Raw genomic sequence first — 17134 nt, forward strand, 5'->3', positions numbered from 1 at the left:
AAAAAAAAAGTAGTGCTTTTGACAGCCTACAAAGGGGAAAAAACATAAAATAATAACATAAAATTAAACATTAGTGATTTAAGTAACCTACAAAAGGACTCGTCAAATAAAATACTAAAATATTGAAGAAAATTTTGAGTGGGCCATTTTATGAGCTTTTCAAATAGTAAGAACCACTTCAAATGTTTCACTATATTTGTACATTTTCAGAAATTTTGTGCGCAAAAGCATAGCGAAACCTATACATACACATTCACGTCTCTGATTCTTCAGGGATGTTGTATCATATGCACTATGTGTAATCAGTTGGCCATTGTGGCTTATAGCTAAGCCTTTATTGGTCACTGAAAATCCGTTTTAATCCTTTTGCACACACACACACACACACACACACACACACACACACACACACACACACACACACGCACACAGTCATTTGCAAACACCGACACGAGCGTTCGTGGCAATTCTGAAAGCTTGGAACAAAAGGCCTTTCCTGAACCTTTTGATCAAAATATAGGGCTTGGTGCTGTGCCAAAACAAAGCATTTGTCATCTGTTTCTTAAACTGTAAAATTCAACTCTCATCTGCGATTGAAACGCAAGCCCTTTAGGAGGCTAGAAATGTAGTGACTCATTGGCCGAGCGCCCAGCAGGTTGAGTACTTGTGTAAGCTATGTGTTCACATGAGCGTGTGAGATTGCAGTGGGCGCAGCATTCATCTCTGCAAAGGATTAAACTAGAAGAAAAACAACAGTGTGTGGTTGGATAGAGTGCATTAAACAGATCAGACTAACATATGTAATTCAGACACCTTTTACACGGCAACATTAATGGTGTTTTCCGGTGCAAAAGTCACTGACATGGTGCTGGAGTTTTATGGATGGTTGCCAGAACGTTGATAGGCTGTTGTAAAGATGTTCCGAGTGGATGTAAGTGCACTGCTTTGTGGTTGCTAGGGAGTTATGAGTGGTTGCTAGGTGTTTGCTTACTGGGCAGAACACAGCAAACTCTAAACAAAAAATGAAGCAAAACAAAAAACTAAATTTAGGTGAGTCAACAAGCAGCCCAAAAAAAGAAATAAATAAAAAAAAATTTTTTTTTTAAAAATGAAAAATAGCAATGCTTGCCAACAAAAAAAGCAGCGGGGGGGGGGGGTAATAATAATAATAAAAAAAAAAAAAAAAAAAAAAAAAAAAAAAAAAAATTATATATATATATATATATATATATATATATATATATATATATATATATATATATAAAATAAATAAAAATAGCAACGCTTTAGACAGTACAAAGGGGGGAAAAAAATCATAAAATAAAATTAATAAAATAAAAATTAATAAAAAAAAATTAATAAATAGAAAATAGAAAATAAAATAAATAAGATTAGTAGTGCTTTAGACAGCCAACAAAGGGAAAATCAAAAAATATTTTTTTAATTAAAATAAAATAAATTAAATTAGCAGTGTTAGATAGCCTACAAAGGGAAAAAACACAAAATAAAGTAAAATTATATAATATAATATATAATCAAATAAACAAATATAGTATTGAAAATAGCATAAAATATCAAATAAATAAAATAAAAAACATAATTTCCATAATTCAGGTGATTCAATTGAACAAACAGCACAAAAAATATAAATCAAGGGGATTCAACTCAACAAATAACAAATATATATATATATATATATATATATATATATATATATATATATACAGTGTTTTTTTTCCTTCATATATATATATATATATATATATATATATATATATATATATATATATATATATATATATATGAAGGAAAAAAAACACTGTGTCAGGTGATCGATATCCATCTGATGGAGAGTGTAATAGAGTAGCTGATTCCATTTTGGCCATCAATCTCAAAAGCAGGTGTCAGTTAACCAACTAACAGCAAAGGAAATCATCACAGCTACAGGAAGTGTTAGTTTATCACACCTTGAGGTAAAGACTAAGAAAGCATGACCGTTAAACCCACCACCACTGACCTCTATGTGCTTTGTGTTCCTTGTTGTGCACCTGTAAAGTACATTTTGCAGCAAAGCTTGTCAGAGTCAAAGCTAACATACGCAGTTATTCTCTGGAAAGCATTTGTGTACCCGTTACACCCCTCATTTGCATAGCATGCGGTCAAAAAGGAACTAGTGATCATATAGCATGACTCTGTGGTCCATGACCTCAATTCTTTGCGGTAATGCTGCATCTCTCATGCAAATGTCAGAGTTTCATAAGTCTATATATGTTATATGGGATGTGGGTGTAGTCACATATTATGGGATGTGAGGGAACGTCAATTCAAAATTGTATAATACAGCTGTTTGTGAATGTAAAATGTCTGCAAAGTTTCAAAGATCAAAGTGCATGATAAATGGTGTTAGAGTCAAAGAGATTCAAAACAAAATCAAGTTTTAAAATAGCATAACAGGGGAACTTTAAAGGAATAATTCAATGAAAAAATTAACTTTTTGTTAGGGTTGGGTATGAAACGATAACGATAATTATCATGATATCATTCGATCAAGTTTGATAAATGTTCGATAATATCTATGCGCCAAAAGCAGAACTGTTGTGAATTCTCTTCCTTTAAGTTTAAAGTTGGCTGTGTGTGTGAGGTTTAAGTTATGACTTGCGTAAGTAACGTAGTGCAGCGTTTCCAGCACGTACAGTCTTAGCGTATCTGCCTATTCACTTACTCCAGCGGAGGAGTCAGATCGCGCGCTCTCACTCAGCTGCAGCGTTTATGTGCAAGAGAAAGTTCATGATGAAAAAGTACCTCAACTACGCTAATGTGTATATGGTCACATCTTGTACAATAAACATCCAAATTCAATCTGATGACTCCGACTCCCTGACCAGAGTTCTGTAGCGGTCAATAACATATTCATCAGCATTCAGTGGGGCAATCCCCAACATTGGTCCTTCGAGCCGGAGCTATTGACTACTACAGTGATGTCATCAGAAGAGCGATCAACTTCATTCCCTCATGCTGAGACTTCAGACAGACCCTCACGGCAGCGTCGCACACCCAAGCATCTGGAGGAATATCTTCTTGACTATAGCCATCACCGACCTGCCCTTTCCTCCCCACCTACAGCAGAGGTGCCAGCGGAGCAGAGAGGAGCAGCAGCCGCAGTGGGCATAACTAGTCAGTCACGACCAGTCTCCAGCCAGGGTGAGCATCCGGACACAAGTTCATTAGATATGTTGAGCATGAGTTCATTGAGGAAAATCTTGAAGTCTATTTCTGAAAAGGAAAGGGATGAGGCTGCCGATATGACTGTGCTTCACAGTAAGCTTAAACAATATGAAAACCGACAGCGTCGGCGCAAAGAGCTGATGGAACATATCACATCGTTCCTGAGGGAGGAAGAAGATGAGGAGGATGATCAAGTTGAAAACCTGCTACATCACCACTAAGATCTCATTTAGTAACTCCTTCACATCCACCTCCCTCCAGTCATTCTACCTCTGCATCACAGTCACCTGATGTTGAGTTACTTACCCAGGGACATGGGAGTGCCACACAGATAAGTTCAAGTACACCTGCAGCAGCGGCAGAGCACTTCAACCCTGGTTTTGTGCCAATACAGCCAGTCGCTTCACTCCCTTTGTACTCGCCAATTTCATCTGGGATGTTACCTGGCGCCGTAGACCATGCTACAAGAGCAGAGACTGTGCCATTACGGCTTAATAAACAGTTTTACCCTTATGACGATGCTGGAAATGCCGTTCTGCCTCAGGTGCAGTCACAGTTAGTAGCTCCCACGCCAACCTACCAGCATCCCAGTGTGCCTTACCTCTACACCACAGTGGCACCTTCTCCACGACAACCTGTCGACACGCTGCCTACACGGTTTTCAATTCCTCATTATACTCCAGTGCCTCCAGTGGTGTCAGTGCCGCAAACCCTGCACAGCGCTTCAGTTCCTGTTGTAAACATGCCCGCCCGTGCAGACAATTCTCTAATGTCATTGAACCAGCCACTGAAGCAACCAGAATACTTTGTGCCTCACCGCTCTTTACATGCTGCTCCCCAACCAAAGATTCCTGATTTTGTGGATGACAACGAGAGGGAATTTGCTAACCTGAAGTTGGCACTGGACAACCTTCTGGAACCTCATGCAGAGCTAGATGAAAAATACAAGTACCACATCTTGCTGGAACATCTCAAATTGCCTGAGGCACAGATGATTGGACAGTCTTGTCGCACCATGATCCTACCCAATGCCATCCAACAGCTCCAGCTGAAAGGTGAACCTGAGACTCTAGCCCTTCGTACCGTCCGACCTGACACTACGCATCTCAGTGGCTCCAGGGTCACCTTTGAAATCTCCCCAAGAGGTAACCCAGAGAAACGCTATCAAGTGTTTGGAGCATTCACAGCTTCTGGTCTAGATCTGGTGGAACAGTCATACCCTGTTCAGACTCTTCAGAGACGGTATGCACATCTAAGGGGAATTCCGCTACAGCCATTTCACAAGGTACGTCCACTGGTGCTCATAGGTTCAGACCAAGTTCACCTCATTACCGCAGAAGAGCCTATTCGCCAAGGCACCAAAGGGGGTCCAGTAGCAGTCCATACAGCTCTCGGGTGGGCTCTGCAAGGAGCAGTAATGTGCACCACAGACCATTCACCATTGCAGCAATGTTTCTTTCTCTCCACTGCTCACCCAGACGATCTTCTGTACAGAAATGTGGAAATGCTATGGCAACTGGACGTGCTACCCTTTCACAACGAAAAACTGGTTGTCCGATCTAGACAAGACAAAGAGGCTATACAGCTGCTTGAGTCCCAAACAAAACAAGTCCGTGTAAAGGGTGTACAACGTTACGCCACTCCTCTTTTGTGGAAACCAGGCGCTCTTAAACTCAAAGGCTCCATGCAATCTGTTCTTGCAAATCTGAGGAGCACTGAAAGGAGACTCCAGAAAGATTCTGAAAGGGCCTCAATCTACTCAGGAGAGATTGCCAAGCTTATCGAGGCAGGATACGTAGCCAAGCTCAACCAAAGAGAAGCAGCCCAGACAGAGGAGTCATGGTACCTACCCCACCATCTGGTAAGCCATAACAACAAATCAAGACTGGTTTTCAACTGTTCGTTCACACACCATGGTCTATCTCTTAATGATCAACTCCTGCCAGGTCCTGCACTTGGACCATCACTTTTGGGCGTCCTGCTAAGATTCAGGCAGTATCAGGTGGCTGTAAGTGCAGATATCAAGGGCATGTTCCATCAGGTCCGTCTCCTGCCGAAAGACAAACCCTTTCTCCGTTTCATCTGGAGAGACCTACACAGTGAGAACCCTCCAGATGTATACGAATGGCAGGTTCTACCCTTCGGTACAACAAGCAGTCCATGCTGTGCCATCTTTGCTCTGCAGCATCATGCTCACAATTTGGAAGCCAAATATCCAGGGTTGCAAGACATGGTACATCAGAGCTTCTACGTGGACAACTGCCTAACAAGTTTTCCTACTGTGGTGGCAGCCAAACAAACAGTGGACCAACTACGCAGTATGCTAGCAGAAGGAGGGTTTGATCTCAGACAGTGGGCTAGTAGTCACCCAGCCGTGGTCGCTCATCTTCCTGCTGAAGCCCGCTCCTCTGCCACAGAACAGTGGTTAGTTCAAACCCATGTCGACCCAGTGGAGCCCACATTGGGCCTCAGGTGGAACTGTGCAACTGATACTCTTGGCTATCATTACCGACCCATTGAGCATGCAGCACTGACTATGAGAACAGCCTACCAGGTGCTGGCATCTCAATATGATCCATTGGGGTTCATATTACCGTTCACCACCAGGGCTAAGGTGATCATCCAACAGTTGTGGACTAAAAAGAGAGACTGGGATGACTCGGATCTACCTACAAACCTTCAGGCCTCCTGGATCAACTGGGAAAGCGAGCTTAAACATCTCCGTGCAGTATCCATTCCTCGCTGTTACACACCAGCTTCCACAACTGCAACAGAACAGCACAGTTCCCTCCATGTGTTCTGCGATGCCTCTGAAAGAGCATATGGGGCAGTGGCATATTTGGCAGTTCAAATTGGAAGTGATGTGCATGTTTCCTTCGTAATGGCTAGATCGAGGGTTTCTCCTAAGAGGCAGCAGTCTATACCTCGCCTGGAGCTTTGCGCTGCCTTAGCTGGAGCTCAGCTGGCCAAACTGGTGAAGGAGGAGATGACTCTCTCCATCGGTCAGACAATTCTGTGGACAGACTCCATGACTGTGCTGGAGTGGATTCAGTCAGACTCCTGTCGATATAAAGTGTTCGTGGGAACACGAATCTCCGAGATACAGGAATTAACAGACCACAGATCATGGAGGTATGTAAATACGCAGGAGAACCCAGCTGATGACATAACAAGAGGTACATCTCTCCAAAGTTTGGCTGAGCCTTGTCGATGGAGTCAAGGGCCTCCATTCTTGAAACAGAGCCCAGAGCACTGGCCTAAGAAACCTGAAGTTGCACAGTCAGAGGGAGTCTCCGAACAGAAAGGCTTCTCCTGCTACTGCTTAATGGCACAGGAAACTGCTTCCAACCTCTCTGATGCCACACAATTCAGCACATGGCGTGAACTAGTGGAGACAACTCAACAAAACAGTCAAGGCGCGTCCACATCAAACTCCACAAACAGTGAGCCTGTGACCACTAGAGAAGCTGAAGCTGTTCTGCTTAGAGCATGCCAACTTCAGAGTTTTCCCGAAGAAGTTGCTGCCCTCCAGGCGCAGAAACCAGTTCCTGCACATAGTCGGTTAGTCAGTCTTGCTCCGGAATGGGATCCACTGACTAACATGATTAGAGTTGGGGGCCGCTTAAGGAGGCTGGAAAACTTAGACCCAGAACAAATCCACCCCATTGTGCTAGACCCAAGACACGCAGTAACAAAGCTACTTATCAAAGAGTTTGATGAGCGACTGCTACACCCAGGAGCAGAGAGAGTCTATGCTGAGATACGAAGACAGTACTGGATTCTCAGAGGACGCCAGGCTATAAAGCACCATCAACTTCTTTGTCTGGCCTGTCAGCGATGGAGAGCACAGCCAAAGGTCCCCCAAATGGCAGACTTGCCACCAGAACGCCTCCGACTGCTCTGTCCACCTTTCTACTCCACCGGCGTTGATTGCTTTGGCCCATACTTGGTCAAAATAGGAAGGCGGAATGAGAAACGCTGGGGACTGATCTTCAAATGTCTCACAACTAGGGCAGTTCACACTGAGCTCCTCAATTCGATGGATACAGACGCTTTCCTTCTTGCACTCCGCCGGTTCATAGCCAGAAGGGGTAAACCACACGAAATTCGTTCGGATTGCGGCACCAACTTCCGCGGAGCTGACAGAGAATTACGGGAAGCTTTCTCAATGATGGAGCCAGAGCTCAAGACTCAGCTTTCAAAATATCAGATTAACTTCAAGTTTAATCCCCCCGGTGCTCCACACTTTGGCGGAATATGGGAACGTGAAGTCCGTTCCATAAAGAATGCTCTCCAGGTAGCTGTCGGAACCCAAGCTGTCACAGAGGATGTCCTGTCCACCGTCCTAGTGGAGGTGGAGGGAATTCTTAATTCAAAACCACTTGGATATGTGTCAGCAGACGTCGCTGACATTGATCCTATCACTCCAAATATTCTCCTTATGGGGCGGCGGGATGCATCACTTCCTCAGGTGGCATACACTTTAGGAGATATGGGGCGGCGAAGATGGCGTCACTGCCAGAATATGGTGGACCAATTCTGGATACAGTTCACGAGAAACTACCTGCCTACTCTCCAGACTCGACAGAAGTGGCAAAAATCAGCAGAAAATCTGGAAGCAGACTCTGTTGTATTGATCGTAGATCCCCAACTCGCAAGAGCTCAGTGGCCCATAGGCAGAGTTCGAAAGACATTGCCTAGTAGTGACGGATGTGTGCGGACTGCTGAAATTGTCATTGATGGTAAAACTTACCTCAGACCAGTTGCCCGGCTGATAAAGTTGCCAACATTAGAAGGGAACACTAAGGACCTTTAGAGAATTCCCTTGATTACCCATTTGCTGTTCAAATGTGGGGGCGGCTGTTGTGAATTCTCTTCCTTTAAGTTTAAAGTTGGCTGTGTGTGTGAGGTTTAAGTTATGACTTGCGTAAGTAACGTAGTGCAGCGTTTCCAGCACGTACAGTCTTAGCGTATCTGCCTATTCACTTACTCCAGCGGAGGAGTCAGATCGCGCGCTCTCACTCAGCTGCAGCGTTTATGTGCAAGAGAAAGTTCATGATGAAAAAGTACCTCAACTACGCTAATGTGTATATGGTCACATCTTGTACAATAAACATCCAAATTCAATCTGATGACTCCGACTCCCTGACCAGAGTTCTGTAGCGGTCAATAACATATTCATCAGCATTCAGTGGGGCAATCCCCAACAAGAACGAAACTAATTTGAACTGCGCCATACAGTCAGAAGGCTTTTCAATCTACAAAATAAAATATAGCCATTATTTACTATGGATTTACTGTAGTAACAAAAATTGCACCATAGTATTGTGGCAAAAATGTGGGATATTATTATTAATACAGACATGTATTAAAGGAGTAAATGAATATAATTACAGCATTTGTTTGTGATTAATCTAGCCTATAGCATTTGTGCATTTATACTAAATGTACACTATATTGCCAAAAGTTTTGGGACGCCTGCCTTTACATGCACATTCACTTTTTAATGACATCCCATTCTTAATCCGTAGGGTTTAATATGGAGTTGGCCCACCCTCGGTAGAAATCGTGTTCGCAGGGGCACTGCGGTATGATCGGCAAAATTACAAAATGTAAAGAACTCAAAAACCTGAAGTGTTTGTCATGTTCTGACAATAAATTGACAATAAAAACACAATTAATGGTCTGGCTGCTAAAAATCTGCCTTTAAACGTGAAAGAAATAAAGATTTGACATTTATCGTGAAAATTATCGATAAAGACTAATATGAAATATTTTATCATGATAATTTTTTTGCCCATATCGCCAAGCCCTACTTTTTGTCATTTTGTCATGATTGCGTCTGACCAAATCGACGATTATCTTAGCTTGAAATTTTATGCTATGCTAATTATTTTCCATTAGCTTTTCGGTTTTATTTCGGGATGCACATCTCGAGGTAACTAGAGACTACGCCAGCTCCAGTTTGGATCCAGACTCTTACGAAGACTACAAATGCCCCAACACCTGTGAATAGACGACTCCAACTCCTGACTTAATGAAAATGAGCCCATGATTTACTCACCCTCAAGCCATCCTAGGTGTATATGACTTTCTTCTTTCAGACAAATAAAATCAGAGTTATATTAAATAATGTCCTGGCTCTTCCAAGCTTTATAATGGCAGTGAATGGAAGCCCAATATTTGAATCCCAAAAAAGTGCTCCACACGGCTTATAAAGGCCTTTTGAAGTGAATCGATGGGTTTGTGTAAGAAAAATATCCATATTTAAAACTTTATAAAGTAAAATATCTGGCTTCCGGCAGACCGCCTTCCATATTCAACTTACGCAGAAAGTGTAACGCCTCTCGCAGTTCAAAGCGCTTATGCTACGTCTGACATCATCGTCGCACCAGTTACGTTTTTTTTTTGTAAGTTGAATATGGAAGGTGGTATTATAGCCAAAAGCTAGATATTATAGCCGAAAGCTAGATATTTCATTTTAAACCCATTGATACGCTTCAGAAGGCCTTTATTACCCCCCTGGAGCCGTGCAGATCACTTTTATAATGGATGGATGCACTTTTTTGGGCTTTAAATTTTGGCCTTCCATTCACTGCCATTATAAAGCTTGGAAGAGCCAGGACATTTTTTAATATAACTCTGATTGTATTCGTCTGAAAGAAGAATGTCATATACACCTAGGATGGCTTGAGGGTGAGTAAATCATGGGCTAATTTTCATTTTTGGGTGAACTATCCCTTTAAGATGATGCCAACTCTGAATCAACATGCACCAATACTAAATTGTCTATATATTATAACCATCATGTTTACAACTTGTAATATTTACTCCTGCCTAAAAGTTATTACATGATCTTAGTTAACTGCATGATTTGTATGTACATTTCTGAAATGCATAATTTGGACACAGTCTCCTCTGATAACAGATCACTCTAAATTGTAATGTAGACACATGACTTTTCTGTAAAGCTGCTTTGAAATGATATGTAAGCGCAATACAAATAAATGTGAATTGAATTGAATTTTATCAATGACATACTGAACGTAAGCGACCTCAGGTGAATTCAGGAAAACTGACACCTCCACTCGGAAGGTAACAGGATTTAGACTAAGGATTAAGGATTAATCTAAAATTAACGGATTACTTAACACTTACACTGATTGTATTTTCTCATTTAGAAAACGGCTGAGATGGAGTCTGAACAATAGGGAGAGTGCAGCATGTAGGTTGAGTCATTATGTGTAGGAAAGTCTGAGCTATTTTTGACAATGCTGCATTGTGCATCCAACTTAATCTAAGGCCCTGTTTCTATTTGGGTCGATTGGATCACAGGATGGCGCTAAATACAGGTGTAAACAGGGTCTAAAACGTTTTGAGCGTGTCCACTTTTGACCACTTCCAGAGGTAGTGATTGCTTTCGTAGTGTAAACCAAGCAGCAACCTCCGCCAGTTTCTCTTGAAGCCAATACGGAAGTGACTTAAACTGCAATTCATCGACTGGCCGCTAGGGACAGGCTCCAGAAGTGAGCAGAATCTCATTGAGCCCCATGTCAAAATGCCCAACTTTACAGCAGAAAAAAAACATGTTTACAGCCTGGTACAAATTGTGGTTTTGGTTTATATATCTTAGTCATCACATCACCTCAGCTCCACCCACGTCCCGCCTCTTTGCCCATTTTCTGTTATCCGGGAGTGACGCGCGATGACGCGCTGCCAAGATGGCAACAGCCAGCTCGTCCCTACTTTACGCTTCAAAACTGCTCTTCAGAATCCTACGGGTGACGTCACGGACACTACGTCCATATTTTTTTTACAGTCTATGGTGTAAACGCTCATGTGGTCAAATGCGTTCGAACAGCCACAAAAGACCGCCTACTCTCCGCCTACTGACCTGATGAGTAAACATTATGGGAAGGGCGCAAACCAGACAGGATTTAAAGTTTGGTTTTGAGGAGGAAAAACGTGCCAAGCACAATGTTCTCTCACCATCACTGATTTATAACACACACTCACCGCGTTCGGCTGGTCTTGCGACTATGAGAGCAGAAAGATGCTCTCCGTATTTTTTTCCACCATCTCCTTTCACGTTCATATGTCAATTGTGCAAGCTTATTTTGTCCATTAGATCAAAAGATATGAAAAAAAAACATAAGAGCACATGTGTTAGGGTTTTGGCAGACATAGTGTATTGTGTTAGTGAATTATTGTATTTTGAAAATTAGTTTACAATGTGTGGTTTTGAGCATGAAATTAACCGTTTTGGCAAATGTGCGATGTAGGTGGGTTGGTGCGTTAAGAGTTTAGGAAAATTGTTAAAAGTATTGAAAAATTGTCATAGCGATCGTAAAAAACTGTAAAACAGGTGTAAATGGGAATGTGTCTCCCTCGTCTACCAAATCAACCAAAACGCATCTGAATACCAGGTGTATACAGGGCGTAAAATCAGCATGCTGAATTCTGTGATTTCTAAGAATGTATACATTTTTTCTGGCCTGCTTTTGAAACGTCTGTGTGCTGCCTCTGAAAGCTGAGTCTGTAAAATCTTGTGTAAGGCGTATTAGGGAATCTGTTATGTCATCTTCAGGATGGGAAATCCTAGAGAGATAATCCAGGTAAAACGTGTTCTAGATTTATGCCTGTTCTTCATCGCATCAGCTTTAATAATCCACTGTCAAGTGGAATTCTATTTTTATATATTAAATTTACATATATATATACATATATATATATACTCAATTTATTTGATCTAAAATACAGTAAAACTACACAGCAAAAACTCCAGTGTTAAATTAAAAGGGTTAGTTCACCCAAAAATGAAAATTCTGTCATTAATTACTTACCCTCATGTCGTTCGACACCCGTAAGACCTCCGTTCATCTTCGGAACAGAAATGAAGATATTTTAGTTGAAATATGATGGCTGAGAAATGCCTCCATTGACACAATGAACGGTTCACTCTCAAGACCCTTAAACGCTACTAAAGACATCGTTACAAAGTCCATCTCACTACAGTGGTTCTAAAATAACTTTATGAATCGGCGATAATAGTTTTTGTGCGCAAAAAACCCTAAATAACGACTTACATAGTGATAACGATTTCAGGCATCATGAAGCTTCGAAGCGTTATGAATCAGCGAGTCGAATCAGCGGTTTGAATCGCCAAATTTCAGCAGTTTGGCGGTTTGACACGCGATCCGAATCATCATTCGGCTCACTGATTCATAACGCTTCGAAGCTTCATGATGTCTTGTTTTGAAATCGTCATCACTATGTAAGTAGTTATTTAGGGTTTTTTGCACACAAAAACTATTGTCGCCAATTCATAAAGTTATTTTAGAACCACTGTAGTGAGATGGACTTTGTAACGACATTGTGTCAATGGAGGCATTTGCAGCCATCAGATTTCAACTAAAATATCTTCATTTCTGTTCCGAAGATGAACGGAGGTCTGACGGGTGTCGAACGACATGAGGGTAAGTAATTAATGACAGAATTTTCATTTTTGGGTGAACTAACCCTTTAACTCTCCTGGGAGTATATGTGAGACCACACTCAAGAGTGTTAAAGTGTTAAAATAAGAGTGTTAAATTAACACTGAAGCAGTGTTAAAGTTAATGAGATAATTAAGTGATTAATTGAGTGGTGATTGACTGTTATTGAAGACAGCTGATGTTAACAAACAGAATCACCAAAGGAGAAAAAGCTACAGTGGTGAACAGTGTTCTTTGTTGTCAAAATGATCCCCGTTCACACTAATCTGCGAAAACGACTAAAAATACTGTATTATTCATGCCAGGCCAGTAATGGGCGATGTCACTTTGTAAAGAAACACTACTCGCCTACAGACTGAACACATACTATGCATGTGCATAATGTCAAAAATTAGCATTTTTGTAGTTTTCACAGAGACAATAACGGTATCGTTTTCAAAAATTTGCGTTTTTAGGCCCCCAAAACACTGTTGGTGTGTAAATGAAAGACCAAAAATGCATTAAAGGTTTTCAGTTTTCATGTAAACGGCTTCTAAAATTGGAGCTGAACTCTCTTCAGGAGCAGATTTGGCCCGTGGTGTAATTCATGCTGTTGATGATGAATTATGGTCATTACATCATCATCATCATCACCATTATCTTTAAAAAGAGAAGAACAAAAAGCACCGGAACACTGAAAAAACAACATCATCCATGCAACATTAGAACGACTTCAAAAGCTCTTCTGCCATGGTGTGTGAACAGCAGCACAATAAAAACAATCATAATCTGGACAAGCAAAGAGCGAGAGCGACTTGAGAAACAGAAAGAGAGGAAAGCCTGGATATGGCATAATCTGAGTCTTTCCCTTCTTCTGCACTCATATAATCCACAGTCAACACTTCAAAGCGTTGGGGTGGGGTGCTGAACCTCAGATGACATGCAGTCAAACAGTCAGATTAAAACATGTGCACACACCACTGTGATTCCTGCTGTTGGACCGCTGAGATCTAATAGAGCAGCACAGCCTGAGACATGGAGGATGCTGTGAATTGTAAAACTATTGTAAGTGGCGTGACTATTAGAGCTTCTATACAAATGAAACATTTACAGGTCAGGACCGGCCTGTTTACATCAAAGCCTCTAGTAAATCCTTTTTTAAGAGTCTTTTGGTGTGCTATGGTTAAAAATCTTATGTAATACATAGCATTACCGTGTTATGATGTCTGTTCGTGCATATGACCAACCTTATACCTTATACACACATGTATATAATACACACACTTCATATGTTTGGAAAAGGCAGTGAAATAAAAAATGAATTAAATAAAAACTGCAAAAAAATTAAAATAAAATCAAAAACAAAATAAATAAAATATAATAAGACAAATTTAATTAAATTAAAATATTTGAGTAATCATTTATGTCTGACCTGACCAACGTCATCTCCTTTACATATTATTACATATTATCTTCAGATTTTCATAAAAGCTAAATAAAATAAAATAATATTTGAGTTATCATTTATATCTGACCTGTACGTTATCTCCGTTACATATTATCTTCAGATTTTCAGAAAATCAAAATAAAATAAAATAAAAATTGAGTTATCATTTATGTCTGACCTGACCAATGTCATCTCCGTAACATATTGTCTTCAGATTTTCAGAAAAGCTAAATAAAATAAAATAATATTTGAGTTATCGTTTATGTCTGACCTGACCAACGTTATCTCCGTTACATATTATCTTCAGATTTTCAGAAAAACGAAATAAAATAAAATAATATTTGAGTTATCATTTATGTCTGACCTGTACGTTATCTCCGCTACATATTATCTTCAGATTTTCAGAAAAGCTAAATAAAATAATATTTGAGTTATCATTTATGTCTGACCTGTACGTTATCTCCGTAACATATTATCTTCAGATTTTCAGAAAAGCTAAATAAAATAATATTTGAGTTATCATTTATGTCTGACCTGTACGTTATCTCCGTAACATATTGTCTTCAGATTTTCAGAAAAGCTAAATAAAATAAAATAATATTTGAGTTATCGTTTATGTCTGACCTGACCAACGTTATCTCCGTTACATATTATCTTCAGATTTTCAGAAAAGCTAAATAAAATAAAATAATATTTGAGTTATCATTTATGTCTGACCTGTACGTTATCTCCGCTACATATTATCTTCAGATTTTCAGAAAAGCTAAATAAAATAATATTTGAGTTATCATTTATGTCTGACCTGTACGTTATCTCCGTTACATATTATCTTCAGATTTTCAGAAAAGCTAAATAAAATAAAATAATATTTGAGTTATCATTTATGTCTGACCTGTACGTTATCTCCGTTATATATTATCTTCAGATTTTCAGAAAAGCTAAATAAAATAAAATAATATTTGAGTTATCATTTATGTCTGACCTGTACGTTATCTCCGTTACATATTATCTTCAGATTTTCAGAAAAGCTAAATAAAATAAAATAATATTTGAGTTATCATTTATGTCTGACCTGACCAACGTCATCTCTGTTACATATCTTCAGACGTTCGGAAAAGACAAAGTAAAATTAAATAAAAATTAAATAAAATTAAAAATTAAAAAATAAGCTCATCTGCCTTATACAGTCTATCTTCAGATTTTAAGATAAGACTAAAAGCACAGATTCATTGCAATCGATTTCTGAAAAAGTGTTTCTGAAATTAAGTGTAGTTAATTTTCAGTGGTGGTGAACGTGTCAGCTAATGAACCATCGCAGTTTACAGGGGGGGAAATAAAATAAAAAACCCAAATGGTAAAAAATGAAAAAGGTTTCCTCTCTCTAAAGGACATAAAAATACCTGTCCCTGTTTTTGGTCCCTGCACGCCATATAAATAGAAATCTCCAGGTCTATTTCAAGGCATTACATGGGGAAAACCTAGTTAACCCGTACTTCAATGCTGCTGCAACAGAACAGGAATCCAGAAACAGTTGTTAATGACAACATAAAGCATGTTGCCGGATGTGGAATATTAAAACTGACAGAAGAAGGTCTGCACACTAAAACGCGCCACCAAGTAGGTTAAGTATGGATTTTAAAGTGCATATTATGCACTGATACAGACCGAGACATTATATTCTATATCTGATTCAATGTGCAACTGTTCATATTGACATTCACTTATGTGTGACAGGGTTGACAGTTTTATAGTTCATTTAGTCTTGCTCTCAAGGTCATGATACTATAAAGTATATTAGAAGAAAAAAATGATGCTGATGTTTCTAAACAAATAAACAAAAGAAATCATGGTAACAGGGGCTGAATAAAAAAACCCTACAAAACAATAGACAGTGATAAAATAGTAACCCCACCGCTTTTTTGTTTTGTTTATTGAATTACATTTAACTTTAATAATGATTTACAGTGGTAACAGGGTTGATTAATAATGTTAAGTCGTTGTACATGGTATAATGACAATACAATTCCATTTTAATATCTGAATAATATATGTGTAATATATGAATAATATAATAATAATATATTTACATAGTATATGTGAATACTAGCTTTCATTCCCATACATTTACATACATATGCAAATTGTCTAACACATATCCTACTCATGAGGGACAAAAAAAAGGGGAAAAGGGAAATAAAACAACCTGTTCGTGAATCAGTGAGCCATAAAAATAAGCTTTCACTTTTTAACCATTTATAACCCAGTAAACATGTGTCTAATGGATGGTAAAGTAGCCTAATTCAGAATATTCTTACAGATCAAACTTTGAGGACAAAAACTGGAGGACTGATATGCAGATTTCAATGCCAAAATATCATTCATACTCACGTCCCGAGGATTTCCTTAAACTCAAATATCTTCCTGATGTCATCCACTTGCTTTTTCCATGTTCCATTCACAGATTCCTCGCTTCCCCTGGCCATGGTGCTTCCAGGGAGAGCGCTGCCTCCGAATAACCTTCTTAACGCGTCAATCTTTCCAGCCTTACAGGAAACACACAACACAGATAAAGACGCGAACGCGACTCTCGGTCTCTGTGACTGTCTGACCGACTTCAATCGTTGCTCGCATTCCGTTTCATTCCGCCCGGTACCGCCAACAGAACGAGGACTGACCGACGCACAGCGACTAATCCAATCGCGCGAACTACCGGATCCCGCCTCGCTGACTGACTCACCGCGACGAGGAGCTGGACCAACGGAACGTGCAGCGCGCGCGCGCAAATGCGCTATTCCCTATTCTTGAGGTTTTGCAAAGTAGGGCTGTTGTAACGCACCGGTTGATAAATGATGCAACTGTTGCCCGGTAAATAACCGGTGAGCGCGTGCGAGGGATGACAGCAGACGGCTGAACAGACTGCGTCAGGAACAGTACACCTGCTGCATGAAGAGTAATACTGCATTCATTATTAGCCGTCCAAACTCACAGT

At 40.0% G+C, this 17134-nt stretch overlaps 1 protein-coding gene across 2 annotated transcripts in view; it reads right to left on the minus strand.

Moving 5' to 3' along the window:
• Positions 1 to 17134, minus strand: part of camk1db (calcium/calmodulin-dependent protein kinase 1Db) — a 42399-nt gene extending 25265 nt beyond the window's left edge. Inside the window, exon 1 of one of the 2 annotated variants that reach the window (XM_079809465.1) lies at positions 16534 to 17115. In XM_079809465.1, the coding sequence (XP_079665591.1) occupies positions 16534 to 16628 (95 nt within the window). In that variant the 5' untranslated portion in view covers positions 16629 to 17115. Of the gene's footprint in view, positions 1 to 16533 lie in introns of both variants that reach the window. The other variant, XM_079809466.1, reaches the window with a different exon arrangement.

The sequence above is a fragment of the Gobio gobio genome (genome assembly GCF_949357685.1).
Source record: "Gobio gobio genome assembly, chromosome: 25".
Taxonomy (NCBI): Eukaryota; Metazoa; Chordata; class Actinopteri; order Cypriniformes; family Gobionidae; genus Gobio; species Gobio gobio.